Source organism: Microtus ochrogaster, chromosome 15 (assembly GCF_000317375.1).
Source record: "Microtus ochrogaster isolate Prairie Vole_2 chromosome 15, MicOch1.0, whole genome shotgun sequence".
Lineage (NCBI taxonomy): Eukaryota > Metazoa > Chordata > Mammalia > Rodentia > Cricetidae > Microtus > Microtus ochrogaster.
In genome coordinates, this window is record NC_022017.1 from 26,694,498 (window position 1) to 26,722,184 (window position 27,687).

Consider the following 27,687-nt stretch of genomic DNA (forward strand, 5'->3'; position numbering starts at 1 on the left):
TGTGGTGTATGTGCGTGTATGTTTCTTGGGTTGTATATATGCTGAGCAGACATGCAGACATATGTGTTGTCTTGATGTATGTGTCTGAGCGTGCAGGGGCCCATGTCCCTGTGGCCTCACATCCTGGTTTCTGAGTGTGGGCCCAGGTTTGACACTTCTTTCCTGGCCCTTTGTTCCCTCTACCCACACGCATGGTCTCTGGCACAGACTGGGATGGTGAACCAAGGGGAGTGGGGGAGATGCTGGGCTCTGTGCCAACTCAGGTGGGTCCTGCTAACTGCCTCCTGTGTCCTCTGTTTATGGCTCCCATCCGGCCACAGCAATGCTACCCACAGGACTCTGAGTGAGACTCTGAAGGGCCTGGTGGAATTATTTATGCTAACACTAACATCACTACCACTAGCAGTGGGGCCCAGGTTTAACCACTAGCTCATCACATGACTGGTTTAATGCCAATTCCTTCCAGGCCCTTCATCCATGGCCGTGGGACTTTGCCTGTCAGTTTTGTGTGACTTGCTGTGGCAGCTCATCAGGTGTTCATGGGATACAATGGCTGCTTTGGCAGCAAGGTAACATTGTCCTGAGCCACATAGGCAGATCTGATAATGGACATCCTAGTATCACCTGGGCATGGGTGGTTCCAGTACAGGCAAGACTCTGGGCCTCCACCTGAGGCCACTTGGAACCCAAAACACGTAGGAGAACTCCCTCCCCGCAGCTTTTGGCTTCTCAGTGTGCTCCAGGGACTGGATCCTGCCAATGACTGTCCTTGTGGCTCCTGTCTGCAGAGGAACAGGCCCCTTGCCCCTCACTTCACTCTTTTTTTTAAAAATATTTATTTATTTATTTTGCATACAATGTGCTGCTGGCATGTATGCCCACACACCAGAAGAGGGCACCAAATCTCATTACAGATGGTTGTGAGCCACCGTGTGGTTGCTAGGAATTGAACTCAGGTCCTCTGGAAGAGCAGACAGTGCTCTTAACCTCTGAGCCATTTCTCCAGCCCCCCTCACTTCACTCTTAAGACGGGATGCCAACCACACGAGCGCATGGCCCACGGTCTCTGCCCATGCATCTGGACGGTTGGGGGGCACCATTTTTGGGGGGTTTCTTGAGGGGCGAGAATCTGAAATGAAAGTTGCAAGTAGACTCAGCCCATCGAGTCTCTGACCCCAGCTGCGGGGTGGGAGAAGGTGGCCCCGGATTTGGGAGGCAACATCTGCAAAGGTTCAGGGGAGCCATAGACCCTGGAGGCAGAAGTCTATGCAACAGGTGATTCGGGGTGGTCAGGTAGAGCCACGGCCCCAGAGGGGAGCAGGGCCTTGACCTCTAAGGTGGGCAAGTGGTCTGGTGTGTACCGTGGGATGTGGACCATGCCTGCCTGGGAGCTGGGTTGTCAGGCTGAGGCTGAGAGATAAAGGCTGGGGCACTGGCTGCAGCCTTGTGCAAGGCCTTCATGCTATAGGCAGAGTCTTGGGGGCAGCACAGCAACCCTTGTTCCAGGGCCCAGAAGATTGAAGGTGGCTCTCCCAATCACTAGAGGTGTGGTGGGTTACAAAAGGTGTCAGAGAGCCAGAAAGTAGCCCCAGGCAGAGTGACTGGCCTGGAGGGCGTCACCCAGCCTGGCTGATCCTGACCCTCTAGGCCATCTGGACACCCTGCTCACACCCAACAGGCTCACAGTAGGACTGAAGATAGGCAGCAGGAAGTGCCAGAGGTGGCTGAGTGTCCAGGTCATGGGCCACTGGTGAGGCCCCCAGTATGTCCCTCCTGTTCCTCTGTCCCTTGTTCACCATGCCCTTGCCCTGCTGAGCCTTGCTGATGGGAAAAACAGATCCACTCTTGGCGGTGGGGTCTCATCCGTCTCATCAAGGCCTGTTTCTCTTCACATGCCCTTCTTCCTCCCCTCCCAGCCTCGCCAAATTCGGCGTTTAAAAATAACCCTGAAATCTCAGAGCAGCAGTCCCCAGCTGACCCATGGAGGAGGTGGGCCGCGGCGGTGCGTGCCAACTGTGATCCTGGACCCTCAGCCAGGGAAGTCCCACATCACTCTAGGACTACTCAGAGGTTTTGTTGTTGGCGGCAGAGCTACCATCTTAGGCAGCTGACTGGTTTTCAGAGTGCTGGAACACACAAGGATAAACCTCAGATGGGCCGGCGCCATGCGCTCCCTGGGAGGCCTCCAGAGGCCTCCACACTGTTTTGGCTGTTTTGGCATTTGGAGGTAGATTGCTCTTTGCCTCCTGTCTGAGTGACTGTGTGAGGTGTCAGGCAGGTCACTGCACCTCTCTGAGCCTTCATTTCCTCTTTGCTGAACTGGTCTGTGTGTCTTACAGAGCATGCTCAGTGAAGACCCAGCCAGCATAAGGCAGCAATGGGGGTGGGGAGTGGGGGTGGCACAGCCCTCAGAGGCATGGCAGAGGGGAGATAAGGCCTCTTTCAGTCCCTGCCCCCTCTCCAGCGGATGTCACTTTCTGCATGTCCCAGGTGGGAGTATCTGACAGTGTGATGTCCCCTCCCAGCCAGGGCCTTCAGTTCTGATTTACTTCTCTGAGGCCAGACCCATATGGGGGCCGAGTGCTCAGTTGGACCATGGAGCTGAAGATCATTAAGTCCGTGAGATCATCTCAGGCTGCCTCACAGTCAGACTCAGCCACATGGTCACTTAGCACAGGCAGGACCTGCTGGGCCCGCAGATGGAAGTGTACACAGCTGGCCCGGCCCTGAGGGCAGCAGCATGCCACCATCCCAGAGAGGCCTGAGGATCTGAGGCTGAGATCCTGTAGGGCCAGGATTCCCTCAGGGCCTGGGAACCCTAAGCTAAGCCTGCTGTTTGGGCCCTGCAGTCAGGTCCTAGCCCAGGGCCTAGTCCAGGAACCCAGGAGTGAGCCCTGAAAAGTCCGGCTGTAGACACGAGGAACAGCCCGCACTGTGGACAGTGACTTGCTCCTGTGTCCTCAGAGCCAAACCCAGGGAAGGTAGACTGAGCTCTGAGTCCATTTGAGGAGCCTAGCAGGGGAGTAAGTGAATTAACACTTGGTGTCAGGAGAGCATGGGGTTCCACAGGTCTAGGTGGATGGGCAAGTGGAAATAAGGGCAGACATCCCAGAGGGGGCAGTGCATCTGTGACTCCAAGATGGCGGGACTCGGACTCACCCCAGCCTGAAGGACAACCTCAGCGTCTTTGCTGGGAGTAGAAGCTGAGAGGTGGGTTGTGGTGGGTGCTCAGCAGCTCTTAGATTCAACCCCTCCCCCCAGTCCCTCCTAAAATACAGAGACAGCAGTGGGGGCAGCCTGGCCCCACAGGCTAGAGATGGGGGATGGGCATCTGAGGCTTCTCCATCTCCTCTGAGTCTGTAGTGTGAGACCACCCCCCTCCCAGGGGGTGTGGGCATCTCAGAGGTACTTTCTCCTCACAGTGCATTTTTCCATTTTTTGGAGCTGACCCTGTGGGTTTCCATATGGAAATCCTCTCCTAAGTGCTCTCAAAAGCCTTAATCTCTGCTCTTCCTCCCAGCAGGGCCAGGGCCAGGAGGCCAAGCTCAGAGCAATTAAGCAGCTTACAGTTTAAGAGGGAATAGAAGGAGGGGGTACAGGCCCTTAGGGGCTATGCCACCACCAGGACACACAGTGCTGAGCTTTTGTGACTTGTGTCTGATCATCGAGCTTTGCCCAAGGTCATCACGTGTTCCTAGAGGTACCTATATATGGCCCCCAGGCTACTGGGAGAAGGGCTCTTCACATCCATGCCTGACCTAGAGACAGTTAGCCAATTGCCAACCTCAGTGGCCCTCAGCCAACCCTGACTCGATCCTCAGGGAGGCAGAGTACACTGTTCACTGGGTGCAGCCTGAGTTGGATCCCCTCTGCTCTCTGTGACCAGGTGGAGAGCACCTGAGGGCAGGGTGGCATCAAGTCAGCCGCAGAAGCTGAGTAAGAGTTGGGGACAGTGTGGGCTGAGAGAGGGACACCCCTCTGTGGCCTGGGCATGGCCCTTCCCACACTGAGCTATGTTTTTGACGGTGTACTAGGGCATTATCCCTGACTGTCCTTGGGATGCTAATCCTTGCTGTGGAGACATTAGCACCGCATGAAGGGGCAGGAACCTACCCTGAAGATGACAGGGACGGGAGTATACAGCCTACCCATGCACCATGTGGACTGTGATCACCAAGTTCTAGGTGTCTGTTTCTGCAGATATGACAATTCTAGGCACTTTGCCCCAGTGAGAACAAGCTGAATCACTCCATGTTTGTATTTCTGGGTCTGTCTTGTCTCACCAAACACAACAGCCAGAAAATTATTCCATATCGGAGAGTGTTTCAGAGCCTTCTTCCTCTCATTTTTACAGTGATGGGAATTGAACCCAGGGCCTTGCACATGCTAGGCATAAACTCCCCCAGCTTGGTGCCTTTCTTTTTTAAGGCTGAGTAATATTCCACCGTGTCTATTCATGGGTTTTGTTTATCCCCCCATGCCTGTGGAGTCTTAGGTTATTTGGGGTGCTGTAAATAAAGGTGTGGGTGTGGGGGTGTGAGTACACACTGGAGCCTCTGATGTGTTCCGAGTCTCCCAGCACTGTCCCCTGTTTACCTGTGAGTGTTGTGGCTTCCACACTGGGACTCACAATATCCGACAAGGCTTCCTTCTCCACTATTTGCTTCCTCTTTAATCGGCTGCTGTGTCCCCGGTGCCCAGAAGGGTGGCCTGGCCAATGTCTGCTTAAAGAAAGGTTAATGGAAGTCACCCTCGGAGACACAGCAGGGAGGCAAGGGTCTCAAGTCCTGAGGTGGCAGAGGTAGTAGACCTGTCGTCCCCCCTCCTCCTGGACACTTTGGATGGTGATTTCACCACCTGAGCCGTCGGCATCCTTTGATTAAGTCTCATTTTGCTGTGAAAAGCAAAGGAGGTGACGGGGCTGCTGGGGGAAGGTCATTCATTCCAGAGAGGAAATTGGATGGAGGTGTTTCCATCCTCTATTCGCCCGCCCAGGCTCCCTGCACGCTCCTGCCGGCTGCTGCCTGTCTGCTTGTCCCTCCTCTGCGGGCAACAAAGCAAGTGTGGAGAGACAGTTGCCGTGACTCTCTGTGTCTTACACAGGCAGCGCTGGACGGGTCAATGCCAGCCGGATGATGACCAGTTGTGGCCAGCGGTCCCGGAACGTTCTCGCAGTATTCTCTCTGCTGTTTCCTGCAGGTAAAACCTCAGTGGGGCTCAGTGGCTAGCGGGAAGTGGGGGTCCCTTCCCGCTGCAGCTGCAGCTGGGGTTCTGCATGCCGACAGGACAGGGTATCTTAGTCTCCTGATGCTGATTCCCACCCAGGGATGAGCTGTTGGATACTGGGGGCAATGGGGCTGCCAGGAGGCTGCACTCACATTTGTTCCTCTAGTTCTGTAAGTCAAAAGTAGACGATGCCGATCTACCTCTTGGATGGGAGAGAAACTGAGGCTGGAGAACACAGCTAGTAGAGGGGCCAGGATTCAGACTTAAGATGTTGGAGCCACACCCTCCCGATACCAGTCAGTCTCCGGACTGACACCACAGGCAGTCTTGGGCTCACAGAAACCAGACCCTTCGTGCCTCCAACCTAGACCTGAGCCAAGAACAGACAGCCCAGCTGGACAGCCAAGACCTAATCTGAGTCTGGCCCTACATAAAGCCTCTTGTGGCCCTGTCTGCCTGTGTCTCACCCTCTCTCCTCCTCTGTCTCTGCGCCGTTCTGTTTCTTTGTATATTTTCCACCTCTCTAGGTTTCTCTCTTATGTGTCTCTGTTTCTCCCATATATTTCTCTCATATCTCTTTCTCACTCATTGGTCTCTGTCTCTTTCTGTCTGCTGTGTGTGGCTCTCTCTCTTCTCTCTGAACCTCCCCACACTGTGGCCAAGTCATGGCTTAGGACTGGTGGCTTCCTTCTCTCACACTTTGTTTGGGCTGTAGCTCAGAGTGAGATCATGAAGGGGGTAGGGTGGGGGCAGAGTAGAGGCCAAGCTGAGACCAGAATCTGGGACCGTACCCGCTCCAGCTCTTTTCCATGTGATGGAGAGCCCTGGTCCTCACCTCCCCAGCTCTTCTTCATGTAATGGAGGCGGGGAGGAGGCTGGTCCTCATTAATCTGGGTGTAAAGAACCAGTCACTTCTTGTTACCACTGAGGTCAGGGACTCAGTGAAGGAAAGTGGGTGGGGGGTTCACACAACTGGAGAACAGCTGATTCTGGAACTGGGGTTCACAGTGCTTTACACAAGTGCTAGGATGCTAGAACCCAAAGAGCTAGAGGTAGTGAGCCTGCACTGAAAATGTTCAAAGAGCTCCCTGGGGTCTCCACCACAGGGGTGCTGATCCTTCTCCAACGAGGGGAGGAGTCCAAGGGGGTGTCTAAGAGCTTGGGGGGTACCATCCTCCACCAGGGTATCCACCCAGCAATCCTGGTCCCAGCCCGGGGCTCCTCTAGCCCTGAGGAAGCTGCAAGGCCTTCTGGTCACTGGCAAATGGTTAAGGCCAGTGGCCAGAGCATCCAGGAATGGCTGTGGGGCTGCGAGCAGGTCCTGGGCAGGACCTGCCCATCTCTCCTGTGTTGACAATTACCTCCGCAAAGGCCTGACAGCCTTCTGCTGTATGCTGTGTCTCATGGCCAGGGGCTAGTCCCAGAGCCAGGAGTGGTCTTTCAGCTGGCACTCTACGTGTGTCCAGCATCCCCAGGTGCCCACACTGAGCACACAGAGCCACAACAGAGCTTCAAATCATGCAAGAGCCATGCCATGGTACTTGAGTGCTCTCCTCTGCCCCTCCCCATGAATCCCACTACGTGCAGTTGCTCTGGGGCAGAGGTCCCCATGGGCATCCCCATGGCAGGGGTGTGTCAGAATAGATCGAAACCTGCTACCCTCCCCTGCCCCACCCCACGGGGACAAAGAGTTGAGTAGGGGGCAAAGAGCCTCTATTTTGATTAGCATGCTTGGCCAGCCAAGGCTCTGAGCCTCGCTTTTCTCTTCTGTGTGATGGGAGTAGACGGGACTCGGTGGCATGTCTCCTTGGGGCATCACACAAGTAACCTCTGTGTCCCTGGGCAGGGCTCTTCTCAAGAACAAGAGTGGGCTGGAGCCTGGAGAGCCACTACCTTCCCACTCGGGACCACAGAAGGAGAAACTGCCCTTCTAGGAAGGGCCTTTGGAGCCAGCCTAGGCGCCAGCTTTCAGGGTGCCCACCCCCTGCCAGCTGGCCTGCTGGGGTCCCCTGCGGTGGTTCTGTGTGGGCTGCAATCTAATAACCTCTCAGCCGACAGCGCTTCTCGTGGGAGCTCTAAGAAGCCAGGGCCTTTGTGCCTGGGAGATGCCTGCGCCAAGAAGCCCCTTTTCAGCGATACAAATTAGATACAGTGAGCCCTTCATGAAGATACTAATTAAGCCAGAGACAGCCGCTCCAGCTTTTCCATTGTTGCTTTGTTCGCATTTGGTCCTGTTTATCACTATCAGTTCATCCTGGTTTGCAGCAGAGGAGGTTGAATAGGGGCCTCTTTCTGTTGGCCAGGGAGGGACGATCTGGGGCCAGCACAGCGCTGTATGTGTGGGACCCAGATAAGACCTTGCTTGGGTCTGGGGCAACAGCTTTCAGAATGCTAGGCGCTGAGGAGCTGGCACTTTCAGTACAAGTAGACCCTAGGTCCTACAGCTCTACGTAGGCTGACACGGAGGAGAGCCTGGCTCACACCCAGCCTACTCTGGAGCAAGCTGGAGGTGGGGGAGATTGCAGGAGCTGGGTCATCACTACTGACCAGCTCCACCAAGTCTGTTAGGCCTCTAGCCTCAGTTTCTCTACCTGCGAAGTGACATCACAAGCCTGCCTGTTAGGGTAGCCATGTGGATTAAGAGGGGAGGCCCTTGGTACACAGAATAGTGTCTAGTCACTAAGGCCTGAGATGAGAGGAGGGCTTCAAGGAGCCCTCAGCCTGGAATACAGTAGTCAAACTGTTGTGACAGAGCTGGGGACTAGGGGTCCAGGAGGCTTTGGGGTGGAGATGAAGCTCTTCCTGGACCTGAAGAGGTCCTAAGGAAGGGAGGAGCCAGCAGGACCCTGGACCAGGCTGCGAGTCCCTTCTGCTGGGCACCTGTGGGCTGCCAAGTGGACCCTGGTGAACCTGGTGTCTCTATATTCCAGTCCTGTCCGCACATTTCCGGGTCTGTGAGCCTTACACAGACCACAAAGGCCGCTACCACTTCGGTTTCCACTGCCCCCGGCTCTCAGACAACAAGACCTTCGTCCTGTGCTGTCACCATAACAACACGGTCTTCAAATACTGCTGCAACGAGACAGAGTTCCAGGCGGTCATGCAGGCAAACCTCACGGCCGGCCCCGAGGGCTACATGCACAAGTGAGTACCATCCCCCTTCCCAACTGCTCCAGCCACTGCCCACGCCTGCCCTGGGGAGGTTGCCTGCGAGGACTTCAGGCAGCCTAGGTTCCTGGCCTGACTCACTGAGCTTTGCTGTTCCTACCCGAGAAACGGGTAGGGAGTGTCCACCAGGCTGTCCTGGTGCAGAAGTTGATTGGGGTCAAGTCTACAAAGCTTGGAATTTCCCAAAACTGTTTTTTGACTTCGTTTATCCAGTTCTTGTCCAATGGTATTGGTAATGGCTTTGATGCAGAGACTGATCCTTCAGAGGTAATCCATTAAGATGAGATCTCCAGAGGAATTTTACTGGCAGAGCAGCAGGGGGCTGTACCGAGGGGAGCATGATGGGTCAAGGTGGCACACACGCTGGCTGGGTTTGGGGTCTTTGTGTTTCTGGCTGTTAATGTGACTTTTGCCATTTTTTTTTCCTGTCACATTCTTGGTGTTTTTCTTATTTTTTTTTTTAAACAGGAACTCTATATATGAAGGAAATATTGATACAAATATTTTCCAGGGTGCCCTTCACTGTGAGATGTTTTTTTGCACATGCTCAGCGGTCCTGTGATCACAGGACACCCATTTATTTTTTTCATGGCCTCTAACGTTGGCCCTTGTTGAGAAAGGCCTTTCCTTCTAAGATCATTGTAAAGGTCTCCTATATCTTCTATTTTGTGTTTCAGATTTTGCCTCTTAGTCTCTGATCTGTTGTCTAGGTCAGGTTTATTCTAATGTAACTTTTCCGACAAGAGCTGGATTTTATTATCTCTTCCACACACAGCATGTCTTGCTTTCTTTTTGCATTATTGCGATGTAATGCCTTGACTAAAGTGACCCAACAGAGAAAGGGCTTACATTGTCTCACAGTTCGTGGGGACACAGTCCACTGTGGCAGGGAAGACACGGTAGCAGGCAGCGGAAGTGTGGCAGAAAGCAAAGAAAGCTGGCTGGTCCCAGTGTACCTGAGAAGCGGGAGGTGAAGAGGAAGTGGGTCCAGGTTCTAATAAAGACTCAAGGCTGAATCCTGGAGACTCACTTCTTCTAACAAGTGTCCTAACCTGTCCTAAAGGTCAGTTCCACCAGCTGGGGACCAAGTGAGTCTTGACCAAGGTCAAGCCTGTGAGCCTGAGAGGAACATATCACCTTCAGAGTCCAACAAGGCCTGGTGTCCCTGCTGAACTGTCTGCCCTTTTTTTTTTTTTTTTTTGACAGAGTTTCTCTGTGTAGCTTTGGAGTCTGTCTTGGAACTCACTCTGTAGACCAAGCTGGCCTTGAACTCATAGAGATCCACTTGCCTCTGTCTCCTGTATGCTGGGATTAAAGGGTACGCCATCACAGCCCGGCCTGTCTGCCTTCTTTCTGTCTGCTGGTATGACTTTCAAACTCACCCTATGCTATGATGAGCTGCACACAGATCCCAGGGCAGAGTGTCATAGTTTCATGACCTTCACTGGTACATGTCATATTCTGGTGTAACATGTGTGAGTTGCTGACTTCTTGTCTGTCTTCATGTTTCTGTGGTTTAATTATGCTGGGCTTGTTAAAACCTGAGTTTATGTGAGGGGCTGGAGAGATGGCTCAGTGGTTAAGAGCATTGCCTGCTCTTCCAAAGGTCCTGAGTTCGATTCCCAGCAACCACATGGTGGCTCACGACCATCTGTAATGGGGTCTGGTGCCCTCTTCTGGCCTTCAGCCATACACACAAGACAGAATATTGTATACATAATAAATAAGTAAATATTAAAAAAACAAAACAAAACTGAGTTTATGTGAGTCTCCTGCTCCCCCTCCCCCATCAAAACAAAACCAAAAATCTTATTGGTCTCTTCTACTGCAATTCCTGAGTTACAGCTTCATAGAAGAAAAAAGTTCTGTGATATTGTTTCTTCTTTTTCTTTATTTTTTCCCCCTGTGTTTACTGTTTCTCCTCAAGAACACAGAGCTTCACTGGTTGGTAGTGGCACATACCTTAAATGCCAGGACTCAGGAAGCAGAGGCAGGCGGATCTCTGAGTTTGAGGCCAGTCTGGTCTACAGAATGAGTTCCGGGATAGCCAGGGCTACACAGAAAAACCTTGTCTTGAAGAAAAAAAAAAGGCAGCGGGGGGGGGGGAGATATAGCTTCTTTGCCCACTGATTCAGATTTTCTAGTCAAGTGTTTCATCACTGAGCTAAGCCCAGCCCTTCAAATTTTCTTTCACAATGCTTTTGATTTTCCTCCTAGCGAAGTCATGCATGCTGTCCGCATTTGTTTCTGCTTGTTCTTTTCATGTTGCTGTCAGAAACAGCGTCTTTCCCTTTCCTCTTCTGACTATAGATGATAAAAATTAGTGATCTTTATTTATGAATTTCCCCCTCAGTTTTCGTAACACTTTTTCAATTGATTCTCTCCTGTTTCCAGTTATGCCACTTGGAAGCAATCACTCTGTATCCCTTCTTCCTTGCTTTCAATGCAGGGGCTCCCACGACAGCCCCAGAACCTGCATGCAGCCTTCTAGACCTGGGGTCACTGAATGGTCTTGATGCCAGGCTTCCGTTCACATTTTCTGGCCTCAGTCCGTCCTCCCTCCCTCCCTCCCTCCTTTCCTCTTTCTCCCTCTCTCTGTCTCTGTTTCTCTCTTTATCTCTCTGCCCCCTCCCTTCCTCCCTCCCTCCCTCTCTCTCTCTCTCTCTCTCTCTCTCTCTCTCTTTCTTTCTTTCTTTCTTTCTTTCTTTCTTTCTGCATAGACAAGTATCTCTAAAACAGGTCAATGTTCAGGCATTCTTATCTTCCTTGACATTACAGGAAGCTTCAGATGTTTTTCCAGTACACACAAGGCTAACTCCTGGTGCCGAAGCAGGATAGGGGTCTGGGTAGGGGTGTCATGGAGTGGCTGTAGACAAGATCTCTGGTAGTGCTGGGAGCAGCAGTACTGAGGAGCAGAGCCTCTGCCTCTGTCTGACACTGGGGCTGGAGGTTTTGCTAACAGACTGTGCTCACACTGGGGAAGGTGCCGCTTTCCTCTGGGTAGGCAGGAGATGCAGACTCTGACTCCCATCCAAACTCCTCCTCCTCCCCCCATGGCCAGCTCCTAAGAACTCCTTTCTCTGATGCTTGGTGCTTCCCTCTGAATATCCTGCCATCTGCTTGGGCCTCGGAATAATCCTGTGTGTGAAGTAGCTCAGCAAGTCCCCGTCCATCACAGCAGGGCTGGAACCAAGTCTGGAATTTGGCCTAAGCCTTCTGTGAGACCATGGGCTAATTCCATGAGGAAGCAGTGTAGGACAGGGCTGAGGCTGGGACCCCAGGGTGCTATAGGAGCCTGTGAAAGCCCCAGAGCCACACTTCCTCGAGGTCTGACACCTGGGGTCTGGGAGCCTTCCTGAGAAGCCCACAGGTTTCTATAATCTGCTCACACAGGGTTTCCCACAAGCAGGGGCCTGGTTGTAGTTGCTGGCTGCCAGAGGGAGTAGGAACAGTGAATCTCTGAAGCTTAGCTGGAGGTTTTATTCCTCAGCCTTCAGAAGCACACCTGGATATAGCATCCGTGAGTCTGAGCTGCCTGCCCTGTTGTGCAGGCCATGGGACTCCCAGCCACAGCTGGTTTGACACACAAGGAGAGTGGGGACCACAGCCGTCCTAGGACTCTGGAAGGCATCTTAGGAACTCCAGAGAGTCTTCTAATTAGAGGCAGACCTTAGGGGAGAGGCTCAGGCAGGGACTGCCCACAAGGCACCCAGATGCTGGGATCTGGTCATTCTTTGCTGTGAGGTCATCTAGGCCTGCGCCTTGTAGGACCTTCCCTGACTTCTACCTGCCAGATGTCGGGAGCATCCCATACACACCTTGTAGACAGATGTGGGGTCTGCTATCCTAGGGCATCCTCCTTTGTAAGGAGCCATATTCCTTATACCCCCCTTTCCACAGATGAGAGCTTTGGCCCTCTGGGGATGTGAGGTGAGCCCATGCAGGCAGCTGGGCCCTGCTCCTCACCCCCAAGCTAGCACCTCTTCTAAGGGAGATGAGGCAGCCAGACTTAGAAGAAAAGTGGGGTAGATACAGGTGGAGGGAAAGGTTACTCTGGGCAAACTCCTTGCAGAGGATAAGGGGAGAGGGATGAGACCTTGTTGGTCCTGGCCTTCCAGATAAGACATGGCTTGCCAGCCAAGGTCAGGGCCTCCCAGCCAGGAATGGGGTTCCCCAGCCAGGGGCAGGGCCTTCCAATTGGTTGGGACCAGAATCCTTTCTTGAGGGCTCTAAGCTGTCTCTGTATCACCAGGCCTGTTCTTGAGATGAGGCCTCTGGGGACCTAATCAGCCACAGAAGCCAGAATGTGGCCTGTGAGGGAAGCAAACCCCACTGAGGGACCATGGGAGCCGTCTCTCCTGCTTCCAGGCCCAGGGACTTTGTGGGGAGGGTCCAGGCCAGGGAACTGCGGCAGGGCTTGGCTTCTAGGTAGAGTCAGTCGCAGAGATGCGACTGACGATGGGTCTTTGGAAGCAGAAGTCAGGATGGCAGCTGAAACGGAGCCCAAGAAGGTTACTGTCGGGTGGGCTCCTGGTGGGAAACTACCGGTTGGCTGTACTACTGTTTAAGGCCTTTGTCACACCAGGTTTACAGACACCCTGGGCCTGGAGTCTCCATCAGCTTCATAGGCTCTTGGGTAGAAGAAGGGCCAGACCAGAAACTTGTTGATGAGGTCTCTTGTCCTAGGCCACCAAGTGATGGCAAGAGTCAAGGCTAGGGACACAGGAACCCTGTTTTGTCACTCCATACACATGTACAGGAAGCTGGGCCTTGTCCAAAGCCAAGGAAGCTGTCTTATCTCCACTGAGGCTGGAGACCCAGAACCTCAGGCAGATCCAAACCTGTGCGAATGCAGCCTGCTGGTTCAAGCAAGCAGTGGTGACCCCAGAGGGCCCTGTTCAGAGTGCGGGCTCCGCCTTCTCCACTATGAGTCAGCAGGAGGTGGACTGGTGACCTAGTCGAAGCCACTGCCTTATTTATTTGTGTTTTTTGGATGAGCAGAGTGGTGTGTGGCGGTTCCGGCTGCCTGAAGAAAGGCAAGCCATGGAATGAAAGCAGACTGCTTTGCCAATTCCACCACCGCAGCAAGATGCCTGCTTCCAGCCATGCAGGCAGCCAAGGGCCAAATTAGGGCCAGCCAGGCACCCCTGCACCCCTCCCAGACAGGCCTTGCCCCTGACGAGTCAGGAGAGGCCTTTGTTAGAGTTGCCAGAGAGATCAGTTAGTTCTTGTGCTCTCTCAATCTCTCTCTCTCTCTCTTTCCCTTCCTTCCTTCTTCCCTCCTTCCCTCCCTCCCTCCTTTCCTCTCTCTCTCCCTCTCTCTGTCTCTGTTTCTCTCTTTATCTCTCTGCCTCTGTGTCTCTCTTTGTGTCTCTGTCTCTCCCTCTCTGCCTCTCTCTCTCTTTCTCTTCCTCCCTCCCTCCCTCCTTTCCTCTCTGTCTCTGTCTGCTTCTCTCTTTCTCTATTTCTCTGTCTCTGTGTCTCTGTCTCTCCCTCTCTGTCTCTCTCTCTCTAGGGACAGGATACCAGGAGGTGGCTTGAACAGAGGGGCCTGCAGGTGTAGGGTTGGGGTCTCCAGCGAGACAGAGAAGCTGACACTTCTGGGCCTCACCAGCTTGTCAAGGCCTCTTCTTTCCGGGCTCTGCCAAAGCCCTCCTTTCTCAGTAGCCACAGTGACGCTCCGCTTGTATGCCTGACGAGCTTTGGTGGGACTGTGTGGGTGCGTAAAATGATTCAGTGATGCCCACCCTACTCTGGCAAGCCAGAGTCACTGTTCAAAGCACGCTTCAAGATGCCAGGAGGCCAAGGAAGAGGCCATGTGGGGGAAGCAGGGTGCTGGGGCTCAGGCATACAAGCTCCTTACACATCATCACGTTTGAAAAGATCTTCTAGCGCTATCATGGTTCCTTGCCTGAACACTCCAGATAGACACCCCCAGGACTTCCCTGCCACCCATACAGAGTGATTACAGGTGAACAAGCCCAGTTGCCAAGACTGAGGCCCAGAGAGGGTGGAAGAGTGTCTGAAACCACGCAGCACACAAGGCCACAGTAACATCTGTCCAGCTGTCACCTGGATCCAGCTGCATTGAGGTGATGGGCTCCTGGGACACTAGTGGCTCTGCACATGGATTACCATGGCCCAGGCTGATGTAGTGGTCCTCATCTAGAGCAGGATGATCTGTGGCAACTGGAGAGGGTCAATGACAAAGAAGTCACGTGTGGCATTTGATGGCCCCCCCTAGGAATGGCCATGGCACCTCTGCTCACATGGTTCTGGCCAATGCCAGCCCCATCACACCCAGTTCTGCCCCAGTGCTGGAGAGAGGTGTTTATAGGTTTATTCGGGGACCTTATCTAGGTGTGCCACTGGGTCCAGCTGGCTCTTGTATGCAGCATGCTGCTTCCTGGCCCTATGGCCCAGCCCTTTGGCAAAGCATATTAGCAACAGGCCCAGAAGAGACAGCAGCTAACTCCACTGGGACATCTCCCTAGTAAGGAAAACGGCATTTTTGGTAGAAGTGAAGTCTACCTCCCAGGTTACTAAACCCAAGACTCAGATCTGTGCCGCACACAATAGCATTGACTGACACACATTGTCTTGATGTGTGGCCTTAAACAAGATACTATGCCTCTCTGGGCCTAGACCTATTGAGTACTTCCTTTTATTTGTGATTGTTTAGAGACAGAGTCTCACTCTGTAGCCCAGGCTAGCCATGAACTAGCTAGATTCTTGCACTTCAGCCTCCCGAGTGCTGGGATCCCAGTCATCTGCTGCCACCCCTGGCTTCACCTGAGCCTGCCTTCATTGGTTTCTTCTCTGTCTCTTTCTGTTTTGTTTGAGACAGGGATTCATGTAGCCCAGGCTAGTTACCAACTCTGTGTAGCTTAGGACGACCTTGAATACCTAATCTTCCTGTCTCTGCCTGCCCAAGTGCTGAGGTTACAGGCATATGCCAACATGAACCTTTTGTGTAATGGGGATAAAACACAGGGCTCCATGCAACTAGGAAAAACTCTACTGGCTGAGCTGCAGCCCCAGCCTCCAAGGTTCGTTCTCTTTCCAGGACTTCATGTCAGTTGGCTAAGTCTCATGGTTACACCCCCAAAGTAGGGCATGTCATCAATCCTCCTTCAAAACAGAAACCGAGGTTCATCTCCCTAAGAGTATAGAAAGTGAATTTTGAATAACCGAATTTGGGTCCCAGGGGCTCCCACCTGCGGAGCCCGTGTCCCCACTGTAAGGTTGACTGGGCCACTTCCACAGTGTATCCTGCCTTCATTATGGATGAACTCCTCAGGAGGCTGTTCCCATTCCCACCCAGCCAACCCCACCAGCCGGCCAGGGATGCTGCAGCCAGGGTCTTCCTGCTCCGGTTGACTGGATCATCATTCCCATGACTTCACGGTGGGGATGGGGATTTCCATGCCAGGCCAGACCAGGCTGCAGCTGTCTGCTGATGTCTGCTGACGTAGCTGCTCCGCTCCGCAGACACACTGTGACTCCTCCAGCGCTAAGGTTCTATCATCGCTTTGGAAACCCCAAGGAAGCTGAGTCACAGTCCCGCACACGGCGCCTGCCACTGTCTGAGGCTGGGCGGATGGGTCACAGATGCCCCACCTGGGACTCTGTCTTTCGTCTTCTCCCTCCAGGCAGGCAGCGCGGGGCCTGTGTGTGTGTGTGTGTGTGTGTGTGTGTGTGTGGCAGCCCTGGCATCTGGATGCAGTTAATTTCCAGATTGCATATTTCAAATTACATTTTAAAAATTAAAGACTCAAATCCTTGCAGCTGGCAGGCCTGAGAGAGCATGGCCTGGGGGCTGCAAGCTGTTGCGGAGAGGTTTGCGGTTCTGGCACCCCACCTGCCACACACAGGGCATGTTTCCTGTAGGCAGCGCCTTCCATGGAAGCAAGCATGAACAGGCAGACGGGGAGACTGTCCTGCTGCAGACACGTACAACCAAGCCATGCACACAGGTGGAACAGCGACCTTTCGTTAGGCAAAACGCTCAGGGGAGAGGGGACAGGACTTGTTATTAATTCCTGGTACAGGTGGAGTCTGGACCAGAGCACAGAAGCTGGGCACTCCCTCTCTGGTGTCTGTCCCAGATTTGACCTTGGGATTTCTCAGGATTCAGCATACTCTCAGGTTGTAGGGGCCTGGCTCTAAACTCCTGGCCTGGGATGGAAATCCTCATCCCCACAGTGAAGTCATGGGAACAATGACCCTGTCAGCCAGAGCAGGAAGGCCCTGGCTGTGGCATCGCTGGCCGGCTGGTGGGGTAGGCTGGGTGGGAATGGGAACAGCCCTCTGCCGGATTCATCCCTGATGCAGGAACACAGAACACGCTGTGGAAAGTGGCCTGGTCACCCTTACAATGGAAAATTCACTTTCCATGGTCTTGAGGAGATAAACCTCAGTTTCCACTTCTGTAAAACTGGAGAGGATTAGCCACTGTGAGTGGTGGCATGTAACTACTCCTGTGGGCTCATCCGTCAAATGGGATTATCACTCCGAGGCACAAGCTCAGAACTGCAAGTGTCCCAGCTTACCATGGGCATGCCATTCACACAACTCAAACACCTGGCCAGCACTGGTCAGTTTCACATCTGCCCGTCCGCCTGTGTCCTGCCCATCCTCAGTTCTCACCGTGTCCTCACCGTAACATTGTGTTGGGCATGCAGGGACAAGTTTGATCCCTACCTGCCCTCAGGGAGTCCCCAGTCTCATGGGGCAACAGTCTTACAAATGCAAACAGGGCCTAGGGTGACCTCAGAAGCTCCAGAAGGCTTCTTGATGGCCAAGCTGTGACCCAGCCCCAGAATCTCTGGGTGCACATTAGGTCGGGAGTTGAATCCAGCAGAGATGCATCACAGCTGGGGTGGCTTGGTCCCCAAGTCTTGGGTGGGACACCTCTGGAGCTGTTTGTGTTGGGTTTGGCCCAGGTGCTCCGAAGAATGACTGGGGGATCTTAGCATAGACTTTGGTCCCTCAGAGCTGGCTCTCACTGCCCAATTTCCCCCATAGGCATGGCAGGTCCATTTCCTTCCTTCTTAACACCACGCAGAGCAGAGGGACCTCCAGTTGCCCTCGCCCTGCACTCACTTTTAGAGTGTTCCTAGCTCCAGGCATGGCCACTACCCCTCCTGCTCTGGGTGCCAAGCAGCATCTGCAGAGAACGGCCCTGCTCCCTCCCCGCCTCCTCAGCCCCCAGGCTGCTGCCATGGGAACCACCAGGAACAGCCTGGTTCTCAGAGCCCTGCCATGGGGGCTGCAAGAGAGAGAAATCTGGGGAGAGATGGGTGCCTGGGACCAGAGCCCACCTAGACATCTGTCTCCCGTGAGACTCCAGCTAGTAAGGGCTGAGCTGGTCTCTTGGCCGTTTTCCTCTGGCAGGCTTTCTCTGCTGTGCCCTGACACTTCCAGGCAAAGCTAGTATCCATTAATAAAAAGCCCAGGGCTTGGCTGTCAGTCATTCACACCTTCATTTGGTATTGTCTGAGAGGTGAGGTTGCAAGAAGGAGCTAAGGCTTCTGGTGTTTAGCATTTGCTTGGGACTGAGCCCAAGTCCTGAGTACTGAATTCTGAGCACCTGTCTTGAGGCTGCCAAGCTTCAGGTGCACAGCATAGCAGAGCCTCACCATTAGCCTTGCTCCCTCGCCCACTGCCCTGACTCTGAAGGGAAATCTTCAGTCTAAGCATTTGACCAGCTGGGAGACAGTCCCCTGAGTAGAGAATGACAGTACGTTTAGTGGCTTCCATCCTGACAGGGCTGGGCAGGGGATAGCCACCGCCTCACCACCAGAGACCCCAACTGGAGCTAGAGGCCTGCCTGAGAAGATGCAGAGCCAAGAATCTATGTTGAGGAGAGACTTAAGTCTGTACACTACAGACCCAGAGATGGGGGGGGGGCGGTGTTTTTTTTATAGACTACAGGGCAAAGCAGACAGAGGAGTCGAGACTCCTAGGTCAGGCAGGCAGGAGCCCCAGACGCAGACAGGGGCCTCCAGGGGTTGCAGCACTCAAGGGTCCTGTCTGGACAGAGCCACAGGTCCCCCTGGAGTGGAAGTCTCTTCTCCACACTCTGGCTGGCCCACACCCACTCGAGCAGATGCCCACGACAGGGGAGAGACTGAGGTGGGTGTCACTTGAGCCATGGATAAACCAGTTCCTTTAAACTGCCCCAGTCCCTGGCGGGTGCTATCAAAAGCTCAGCAGCCTAGGGGCAGTGGCAAACCTGGAACTGAGACCCCAACCTGGGAGAAGTGGTGTAAGGAGGACACATGTGCCCACAGGTGACAGGGACCAGAGGAAAGGATGGCTTTAATGAAGTCTTGGGGGTTTTGGAGAGTCTCACCTGAGGGTACCGTGAACAGCTGGGCAGAGGGGGAGGGGTTGGGGATGTGGGAGCGGCTACCTGGCAGACAGCATGGCCTACGCAAAGGCCCTGGGATGGGAGTGACTCAGGTGTGTGCTTCAGTGCTTAACCAACCTGCAAAGAGTCAGCAAGGCTTGCCATCGGTTGAGATTGGGGTGTTAAATCCAAAGGGCTCTTGCTACCTCTGCACGGTGACTGTGACCTCTGTGGGGAAATAGAGGGTTGATGGAGGGGCTCAGCGAGCAGTGTTTCCAAGCCTGCCTGCCTGAAGCCCCAAGTTTCATTCCCACCACTACACAAACCAAGCCCTTGTCGAGGATCAGAGATTCAAGGCTCTCCTATGCTAAAAAAAAAAAAAAAAAAAAAAAAAAAAAATAGAGGAGATTAAGGTTTCCCTGTGATCAGGATGAAGGGACCTCAGCAAGGGTGGGTGCTGAGCTGACGTGGGTGTCACAGACAATAGGGAAGGGAGTTCTGCACAGGGTCTGGAGGTGTAGCACCCCTTCAGAGAGCAGATAGCATGGGGTTCTGATGTACATGGGGTATGATTTGGTTTAGTGTGTTCCAAGGCAATGACAGGCCTCCAGCTTTTGCTCTTGGGAGTGAGACCAGGCGAGATGGAACAGGAGTGTCCGGGACATGTGGTATGCACAAAGCCAGCAGGGAGCCAGGGCACATACAGGGAGAAGTAGGATGAAGTAAGGGCCCTAGTTACGGGGTCCCCAATACACAGCTTAGAAAGCTCAGAGCTCTTGCAGAGTACCTATCGGGGAAGGACCCTAGAACACAGGGCAGGGGCAGGGCAGTGGACATGGGGTATGAGGGAGACAAGGCAGGTGGTGGGCTGAACCACCCGCGATGTCTGTCCGTCATCCTGCAGTGGATGCTGGCGGAGCAGGGGCTGCTGGGAGTGTGGCTCAGTCTCTGCTTCTCCTTCCCCAGCAACTACACAGCACTGCTGGGAGTGTGGATCTACGGCTTCTTCGTGCTCACCCTGCTGGTCCTGGATCTGCTTTATTATTCAGCCATGAACTACGACATTTGCAAGGTTTACCTGACCCGGTGGGGCATCCACGGACGGTGGATGAAACAGGACCCCCGGCGGTGGGGGAACCCCGCTCGAGCCCCTCGGCCGGGACAGCCAGCCCCGCAGCCGCAGCCTCCCCCTGGTGTCCTGCCACAAGCCCCCCAGGCCGTGCACACACTGCGGGGAGACACACACAGCCCACCCCTGATGGCCTTCCAAAGCTCATCTGCCTGGTGAGTGTTCACAATAACAGCTCTGGTGACTTGATGTTGGTACTGCTGCTGCATTTGGATCATGGGTGACTAGGCTGTTTGACGTCCTAACTGTTTGCCAAGGAGGACTTGAAGCCACTTGTGGCGGCACACGTGTGTCTAGTGGAGAAGCCAAAAAATGAGACAGGTTGTCACTCGAGTTTCCGAGATGAAAGGGGAAGTTGGACGGCTTTTCGTATTCTTGTGGTTTGGTCAAAAGAAAGGGAAGCTCGTCAGGGACAGGAGGGAGAATTTCCAGCAGGAAATAAACCTAGTTAGCCCTTAGCTCCTTTGCTCTGCGTACCTGGAGGTGACTCAGGCAGGCTGTCCTGTGGTGACGCTGGGGAGAGAAGGAAACTGGCAAGGGAGGTGACATATCAAAGACTTGGCTTTGAGGGTGGCCAGGTCTGGTTTCATCATCCGGGCAGCTGTTATCTCTAGGCTGATGGTGATGGTGGGGGGTGGCAGCATTGCTGCCCTGAGCCGAGGACTTTGAGAGCAGCTGTCCCACGGGGCCAACCAGCCCAAGGACAGAGACGGGCATGGCCTGCTCCTCGGCCCAGGGTCTTGGGTGGACAGAGACTAGGGGCCTAGGTAGTAGCTGTGGGCACAGACTGTGGGTCCTCAGACCCTGAGCACAATGTCTTTTGGGGTCACAGCCAGGAGCCCAGGCTACAAGGTCATCTTGAGCCCTCTTGCCCGTGGCCCTCACCTTACAGCACAGTGACCACAGGGCTCTGTGGGCTAATGACCACCTACCCCTCCCACCACAGTTACCCCGGGCTCTGAGGGTGACTGACCACCTACCCCTCCCAGCACAGTGACCACTGGCCTCTGTAGGGGACTGACCAGCACAAGCCTGTCTCTGCCCCTTCCCAGTGCTATGACGTCAACTGTTGTGTTGTCCTTTGACCTCCCAGTCCTCGTGAGAAGTCAAAGCTGTGCACCTCTTCTTGGGTTATTCTGGAGGTGCCTGGTGCATAGTAGGCACACTGTGAACCTTTGCTGCTTCTCCTGGGAGGTACAGGCGAGCTTGTTAGCCACTGTTGGAGCGGCTCCCAGGTAGTGACCTTTTTAATAATGAATGGCATGAATAATTAATTAATCAGATGTATTTACCGGCTCTTGCGCCTATGGACCGAGTAACTGCCTGTCTATCATGTAGGAGACAGCCACTGTCTGTCTACCCTCGGATGGGCCCTGGGGTGGCTCCTGAGATGGGAGGGGAGGGTGTGGAGAGCTACCATTCAGGTGGGAGCCAGACACAGATGGCGCGGCCTGTTTACTGTGCCCAATGGCAGGACTTCCCAAAGTGTATACCTCATGTCTTGTCTGTGACTACCCAGAGTTCACTGGCCAAGAGGATCTGGTGGGGTGCCTGTCAGCACCCTGGTTTGAGAATCACTGGTAGACATCTTGGTGGAGTCCCCACCTGCCTCCAAGGCGATGAAAGTTATTAGTGTCTACACTCACAGCTGGGTTGTTGGCCTGCATGGAGGCCCATGGTGCCTGGAGATGTACTGAGTCCCCACCTCTGCCCCCGGTGTCCCCAGCTTACCCGTTGTGAGCGTTGTGTCTGTCTCTGTGTTGCCCCTTCCCACACTGGCTTGCACCAATGTGAACCTGTTGTGCACTGACTCTGTGCCAAGTGCCACGCTGCACCTTCAGGATGCAGGAGTAGAGGGGGTGGCAAGGATGTGCCCAGAGCTTGGAATTGTACAAAGCTAGAATTTATAGAGACTGAGGGAAGATGTCTGCCTGGCTATTTGGGACTCACAGACTGTGGAGCTCACATGTCCCTGCCTTCCTGGTTCCCTCTACAGACTTGGGAAGTTGTGTCTGAAGCTACCTGATTGTCCATTTGAATCATGGCCTAGAAGCTGTGATGTGTTGTGAGGGAATGTTCTAGTCACTGGCCACATTCACACATCACCTCCTGGTCCCTTTTAGCCCTTGGATGTGCCGTGACAAGCGATGAGGCTTCAGTTTTGTCAGAGGAGAAACAGGGGAAAGGGTTGAGCAACCATGTAGAACCTCCTCCTTTGCCACTCCAGGGTCCCCTAGGAGACTAGAGGGACGGGGTGCAGGACTCTGGAGGCCACCTTCTGAGCTCAGCCTGCTGCTTTGCCCTCTTCACCCTGACTTGTGTGGAAGACCTCTGCATCTTGGCTGCCTGCTTCCCTGGCTTCTCCCACACAGCCTCCCTCCCCTTGCTGGAGTACAAAGCCTCCTGCAGAGGAGCCAGATCACCTAGAGGGTATGATGGAGGACCCATACATCGCCTCACCCTGGGGAGGCTCTCTGTAAACTGAGATGAGCGGTAGATCTGGACCCTCTAGGGAAACTGAGGCTCATGGGCAGGTGGCCAGCTGGCCATCTGGGCAGGGCAGGTCTAAGGCTCTAGCAAGATCAAGTTCCAGGCAGCTGTGTGTGGCCTCAGTTGCCCAGGCCTTGGGCAGCCCTGCCCTACTATGGGGGAGGCAGGGGAAAGCCACACCATTGACCACTCGGCTAGCAGCAGGGCCACCACCTGGTAGTAGGTGACTCCCAGCTGGGGCTTGGTGAATAAGCCTTGGGTCCTTTCTAAATTCTTGCCACATCCAGAGCAGTACTAGAACGCCCCTGGGGACTGTAGCACAGCCCTGGTCCTTCAAGCCCTGTGAGCACACTCTCTGTTCATCTTCCTCTTGAGCAATGTGACTGCCTGGTAAAGGCAGAACCAGGTGCCAGTCGAACAGCCAGGCATAGGGAGCTTCAGCCAGCTGTCCTGTCCCATGGCTCTAACGGAGTTAGGGAATAGGGGAGCCTGGGGTGAGCTGGAGACGCGAGCCTTCGTTGAATTTTACAGAGGAATTTTGTTCAGATTCTTAGGCTCTTTCTCTGTTCTGGTGACCCGCTGATTCTCCCCAACAGCCCTGCAGGATGAGTATCTTCAGGTCAGTGCAAGAGACTGAGGCCCAGGGGAACTACAGTGGCCGGCGGGCTGGGCAGGACGTGGACTTCAGGATGGCTGATGCTGGAGCCTATGTCGTGGGTATGGAGGTCCCTCTTCTACTGGGACATCTGCCTCCTAAGACACCTGGGACACCTGTCCCAGGCTGGGTGTCACCAGCTAGAAGTGTGGATTCCCTAAGTGGACCTCACCCATCCCTGGAGGAACTTTGAATGTCCTCCAAAAACAGGAAGCCTAGGGCTCCAAGTAGCCTCGTAAGAAGCCCTCTGGCATGGGGGCCCACAGTGGTGGGACTCAGCTGGGTCCCGCTGTTCGAGACCCTCCCTGAAGGCTGAGGAGACCTGGTTGATGGTCCTGGTACTTGTTTGCCCAGGGGATTGGTCTCCAGGGTCTTTCTCCTTTCTCTTATTCCAGTACCAACATTGTTCCTAGCATTCAAGGACCCAGCAGAAGTGGCCACCTACCTGCCCACCCTCTACCCACACTCTGCTTTTCCCCTGCCCATCTTCCTGCTCACCCCCTGCCGAACCTCTGCCCACCCACCAACCTACCCTCATCTGCCTGCTCACACTCCTGCCCTCCTCCCTGCCCACCCTCCTATCCATTTGCCTGCTCACCCACCTGACAGTCCACCTAGCCAGTCAACCACCTGCCCCTCACCTGCTCTCTGGTCTGGCTGCCTTTCCCTCCCCACCACAGGAGGCTGGGGAGTGCAGCTGTGCAGCGCCCACGCTATTTCCAGTCAGCTTAATCCCCACATTTCCGGCTCAGACTCCAGCAGACTTACAGTCTGAGAGCAGCTGTCTCAGAATTGGACCTGGCTTTATACACGCCCACCTCTTGGGGCCGACAGGGAAACCTCAGGCCAATCACTTAGGCTTTTGGAGCCTCTGCGTTCCCATATGTGAAATGGGTGCAAATCAGATTACTTCACAGACTCCTAAGGAGAATTCCAGGTATTCAGTGAGCACGAGTTGTTATTATTATTGCTGTTATTTAATTAGTGGACGACAGGGAGAGGAAAGCCATCAGGCCCACCTGGCTGCTGTTTTGTTTCCTGCTGTCCCCTGTGCCTGCTTTCTGCCTTCCCTTCAAGGATGTGCGGGGACTTTGCCTTCTAGCTTTATCCACAGTAAATTGGCCATTATCGCGCGCATTTCCTTAATGTCTCTAAACATCGTTTTAGCATCTACTGGCTTGTGAAGATCCCTCGCGCTGGCATTAAACTTAAGTTTCCCACAGAGCGACATTTAAGACAGCTCACACCTCTTTTTCTTTTTTTCCTTTTTTCTTTGGCTGTGACAGAAACCAGAGAGAGCGGCAGGGCTGAGGGAAACAAGGGGTACAACCAACACTGAAGGGGTGCAACCAACATTTCACTGGCTCTGGCCTCTCCCCAAGGGAGGAAGTGAGCTCCTTCCTCCGGATGGACTCCAGGCAGGAAGAAGCCTGAGCCTGGAGTGACAGTCTGTTGACCCCATGCATAGTCTGATGGCCCCCATGCTCAGCTGCCGGGCCTGGTGGCACCACGGATGGGGTTCATGGTGCAACTCTGGGGCGCTATCTCTTTTATTGTCATGGCGATGCTATTCATCCGTTTTGTCTCCTCTCTTGGTGAGCCTCTATCTCACTGTGCCTCCAAGACCACTGATAATGGTCTCTGCTTCCACGAACCTGCATTTGTTCCTCAAACCTCGGTTCCTTGGGATTCCCCTCCACCCTCCGTTCACTGTTTACTAAATATATTCTTAATTAATTAAGTTTCAGTCAAGTTGCTTTTCTGGAAAACCCAGGTCTGCTCTGACTGACACAGCTCGGGCTAGATTCTCAGGGTTTCCTATGCGTGTCCCACATGTGACAGGGTTTCCTTCCCCATGCCAAGAATGCCCAGAAAGACAGTGGGAATTTGGAAGCCTCTTGCTGAATGGCTAAAAAGTCAGACTGTATAAGCTGATGAGAAAACACACTGTAATGGACATGGAAATGGTAACCCTTCAGAACTCTGCACGTTACGTTGCTGCGTTGGCTGTGGCTGTGCTCCTGAGTCAGAGAATGTCTGTACTGGTCTGTCTTGTCTGCCTGGGAGATATCTGCAGGATGGGCCAGATGGGCTAGCCTGGGGCATCCCTCCTCATTTAGGGATAGTGAGCTGGGGTGTTGTTCACACCTCAAAAGCAGGCAGCATGCGCTGGGATTTGGCCAGTGTATATGGACTCTGCTGGCCTCTGAGGGCAGGGTGTCCAGTGTTTGCCAACCCTTTCTCTGTCACCAGTCATGAACGTCCCAGGGGTGGAACGGTGCCACCTCAACTACCCTCACCTGCCCCTTGGCCTGTAACCTCAGTCTCTTCTGCTTACGTTAACAAGTAACTTGGTGTCTGCAGGGTCACCCGCAGGCAGGCAGCTGGTGATCAGCTTAAGGGGCCACCGTGGTTCTAGAAGGTCAGTTTATCAGCTCTTCTCAGCCCCAGGCCACTTCAGGGGAGGATGGAAAACAGGACTGGTCACTTTTACTGTGTGGCTGGATCCTTTATCCCTGAAGGATCTTCACCATTTTCCTGGCCCCAGCCTGCTTCCGAGTCAGCCTGAGTGGAGGCAAGGGTTGTACAGACATCACGGAACCCTTACTCAGACAGCCAGTGCTTGTTGGAGGCCAGGTATTGTGTCCACACCCCGTGTTGAGGGTCCGGAGTCAAGAGACAAGAAAGGCAGAGCCCAGAGCTTCAGAAGCCACCACTGGCTCAGCTAAGGCTCACGCTGACCTCCACCTGCTTTGCTTGGAAAAAAACAATGCATTCCATCAAGGACAAACACACCTTAGAGACGATCAGGGAAGCCACTTCAAAGGCCACACCAGAGTGATCTTTGGAGCTGGGAGGTCACAGGTACCTCTTCCAGTCTCAGTTCCCAGCAGACTGTAGGTCTGGAGGACCAGTAGCCTCTCAACAGACCGTGGGAGAGCAGCTTTCGGGTCTGGATCCCTGGGTCTTTGAGTAAGCCCCTACCTGCCTACCTGGGAAAGCAGGGACTTTGGGATGCTGCTGGAAGGTCTGCTGGGAACTGGGCAACATGGCATCCATTTCCCAGATGGCCACCCGCACATAGGCCTACACCTCAGAGATCCAACCCGCACACTTGTGTGGAACTTTCATTAAAATGTCCTAACACAACAATTGTATAAGTAGAGATCCCAGTCCCATGAGTCATTAATAAAGAGACATCTCATAAGGCTAAGTGTGACCCTCCATGGGGAAGGGACATCCCTCCGTGTCCCTGATAGAATCCCTAAAATCACACCCTGAACCACAGAGGCCTACCCACGAGAGGGCATCAAAAGCCACCTGCCTGCTCCTTCCCACTCGTGTACTTGGAGGAAAGGACACTGCTCCGTGCCCCGCCCCAGCTGGAAGTAAAGGACGGCTTCTGTCATTGTTCCTCCAACCACACGGAAGAAGGAACCTGGGGTTGAGTTTTTTGCTATCAGCTTGGTCCCTGGATCTTTGAGATCCAGAATTCACTTTCTCAGTCTTGCTGCCTGCCATGGGCCGGGGTTCAGAAAGACTCACCCCATGGAGCTGTTCTGAGTCGGGAGAGCCAGGATGCACAACTGTGCAGGGCCCACAGTCTCCATCAATCTCCAGTCCAACATCCCCACCCCAGCCAAGAGACCACCTAAGACACTTCACCAGAGTCTCATGGAGACAAGAGCCTCTGCCCATCCAGGGACCCTTGGCTGCTACTTAGCAGGGTGTCCGATAGGCCTCACTTCCACTGACCATCCCACCTCCTCCATCCATGGTCTTCTGACCTGAGCTGCCCAGTAGCCTCTCTGGGTATTCTCTGACCAGTATCCCCACAGTGTGGGAGCTGGATTCCTCTATGGAATACCGTCCTCCATAAAGTGGGGTCAGGGGTCAGAGGATGTAGAGAGGGATAGTTGACACTCCCCCCAGAGCAGCTCCTCCAAGTCTCTCTCTTGTGATCATTGTGTCTCTGCTCCTATCCTGGCCACTTTCGTATTTCCAAGGACGCATCTTTTTTGCCTCGCAGAGCTCAAATCCAGATGTATACCGATCGATACACATGTGTAATGGACCAATGCTGTCTTCCTAAAAGCCATTAGTCAGTCAATGGCAATAGTGTGTCTCCCGGCTGACAGCAGGAGGAGGGGGAGGCAGACCTCTTTGTGGAGCCTGGGGACAGGAACGTGTTGTCCATTAGTCTGAGAAATCCATCCGAGCTGCGGGTGGGGGTTGGGAAGGCCTGGGTGGCAGGTGGCACCAAGAGGAGCAGTGACTGTGTCCAGGCCAAGGGTGGGGCTGCAAGGCTGTTCTAGAGGTGAATGGGACCTGGAAAAGGTGGGTGCAGGTCAGTAAGAGCACAGTGGACTCCAGAGAGACTTGGGCATGGCATGGTAGACATGGCTCAGTAGGTTACACTGTAGTGAGGGCTAGGCTCTCTGGGTTTCAGGGGAGAGGAAGAGGGTGGGGTGGATACTGAGTAACTAGGACATGAAACAGGTGAACAGGAGGCACAAGATGCCCAAAGGACAGATGGTCTCCAGCAGGCATGATGACCCAGGAGAGATGCTGGGTAGGCCACCACCTCTGAAAGATGGCTTATCTTCAGTTGTTCTGGCAACAGTGGACAAGGACAAGGGGTGGTGTGTGTGTGTGTGTGTGTGT

The 27,687-nt window shown here is 53.9% G+C and overlaps 1 protein-coding gene across 2 annotated transcripts in view; it reads left to right on the forward strand.

Moving 5' to 3' along the window:
• Shisal1 (shisa like 1) overlaps positions 1–27,687 on the forward strand; it is a 56,054-nt gene that overhangs the window by 19,551 nt on the left and 8,816 nt on the right. For both annotated transcript variants that reach the window (XM_005354420.2, XM_026782774.1), the window contains exons 2-4: positions 5,104–5,199; positions 8,157–8,370; positions 19,715–20,032. In XM_005354420.2, coding sequence (XP_005354477.1) covers positions 5,133–5,199; positions 8,157–8,370; positions 19,715–20,032 — 599 coding nt within the window. In that variant the 5' untranslated portion in view covers positions 5,104–5,132. The remainder of the gene's footprint in view (positions 1–5,103; positions 5,200–8,156; positions 8,371–19,714; positions 20,033–27,687) is intronic.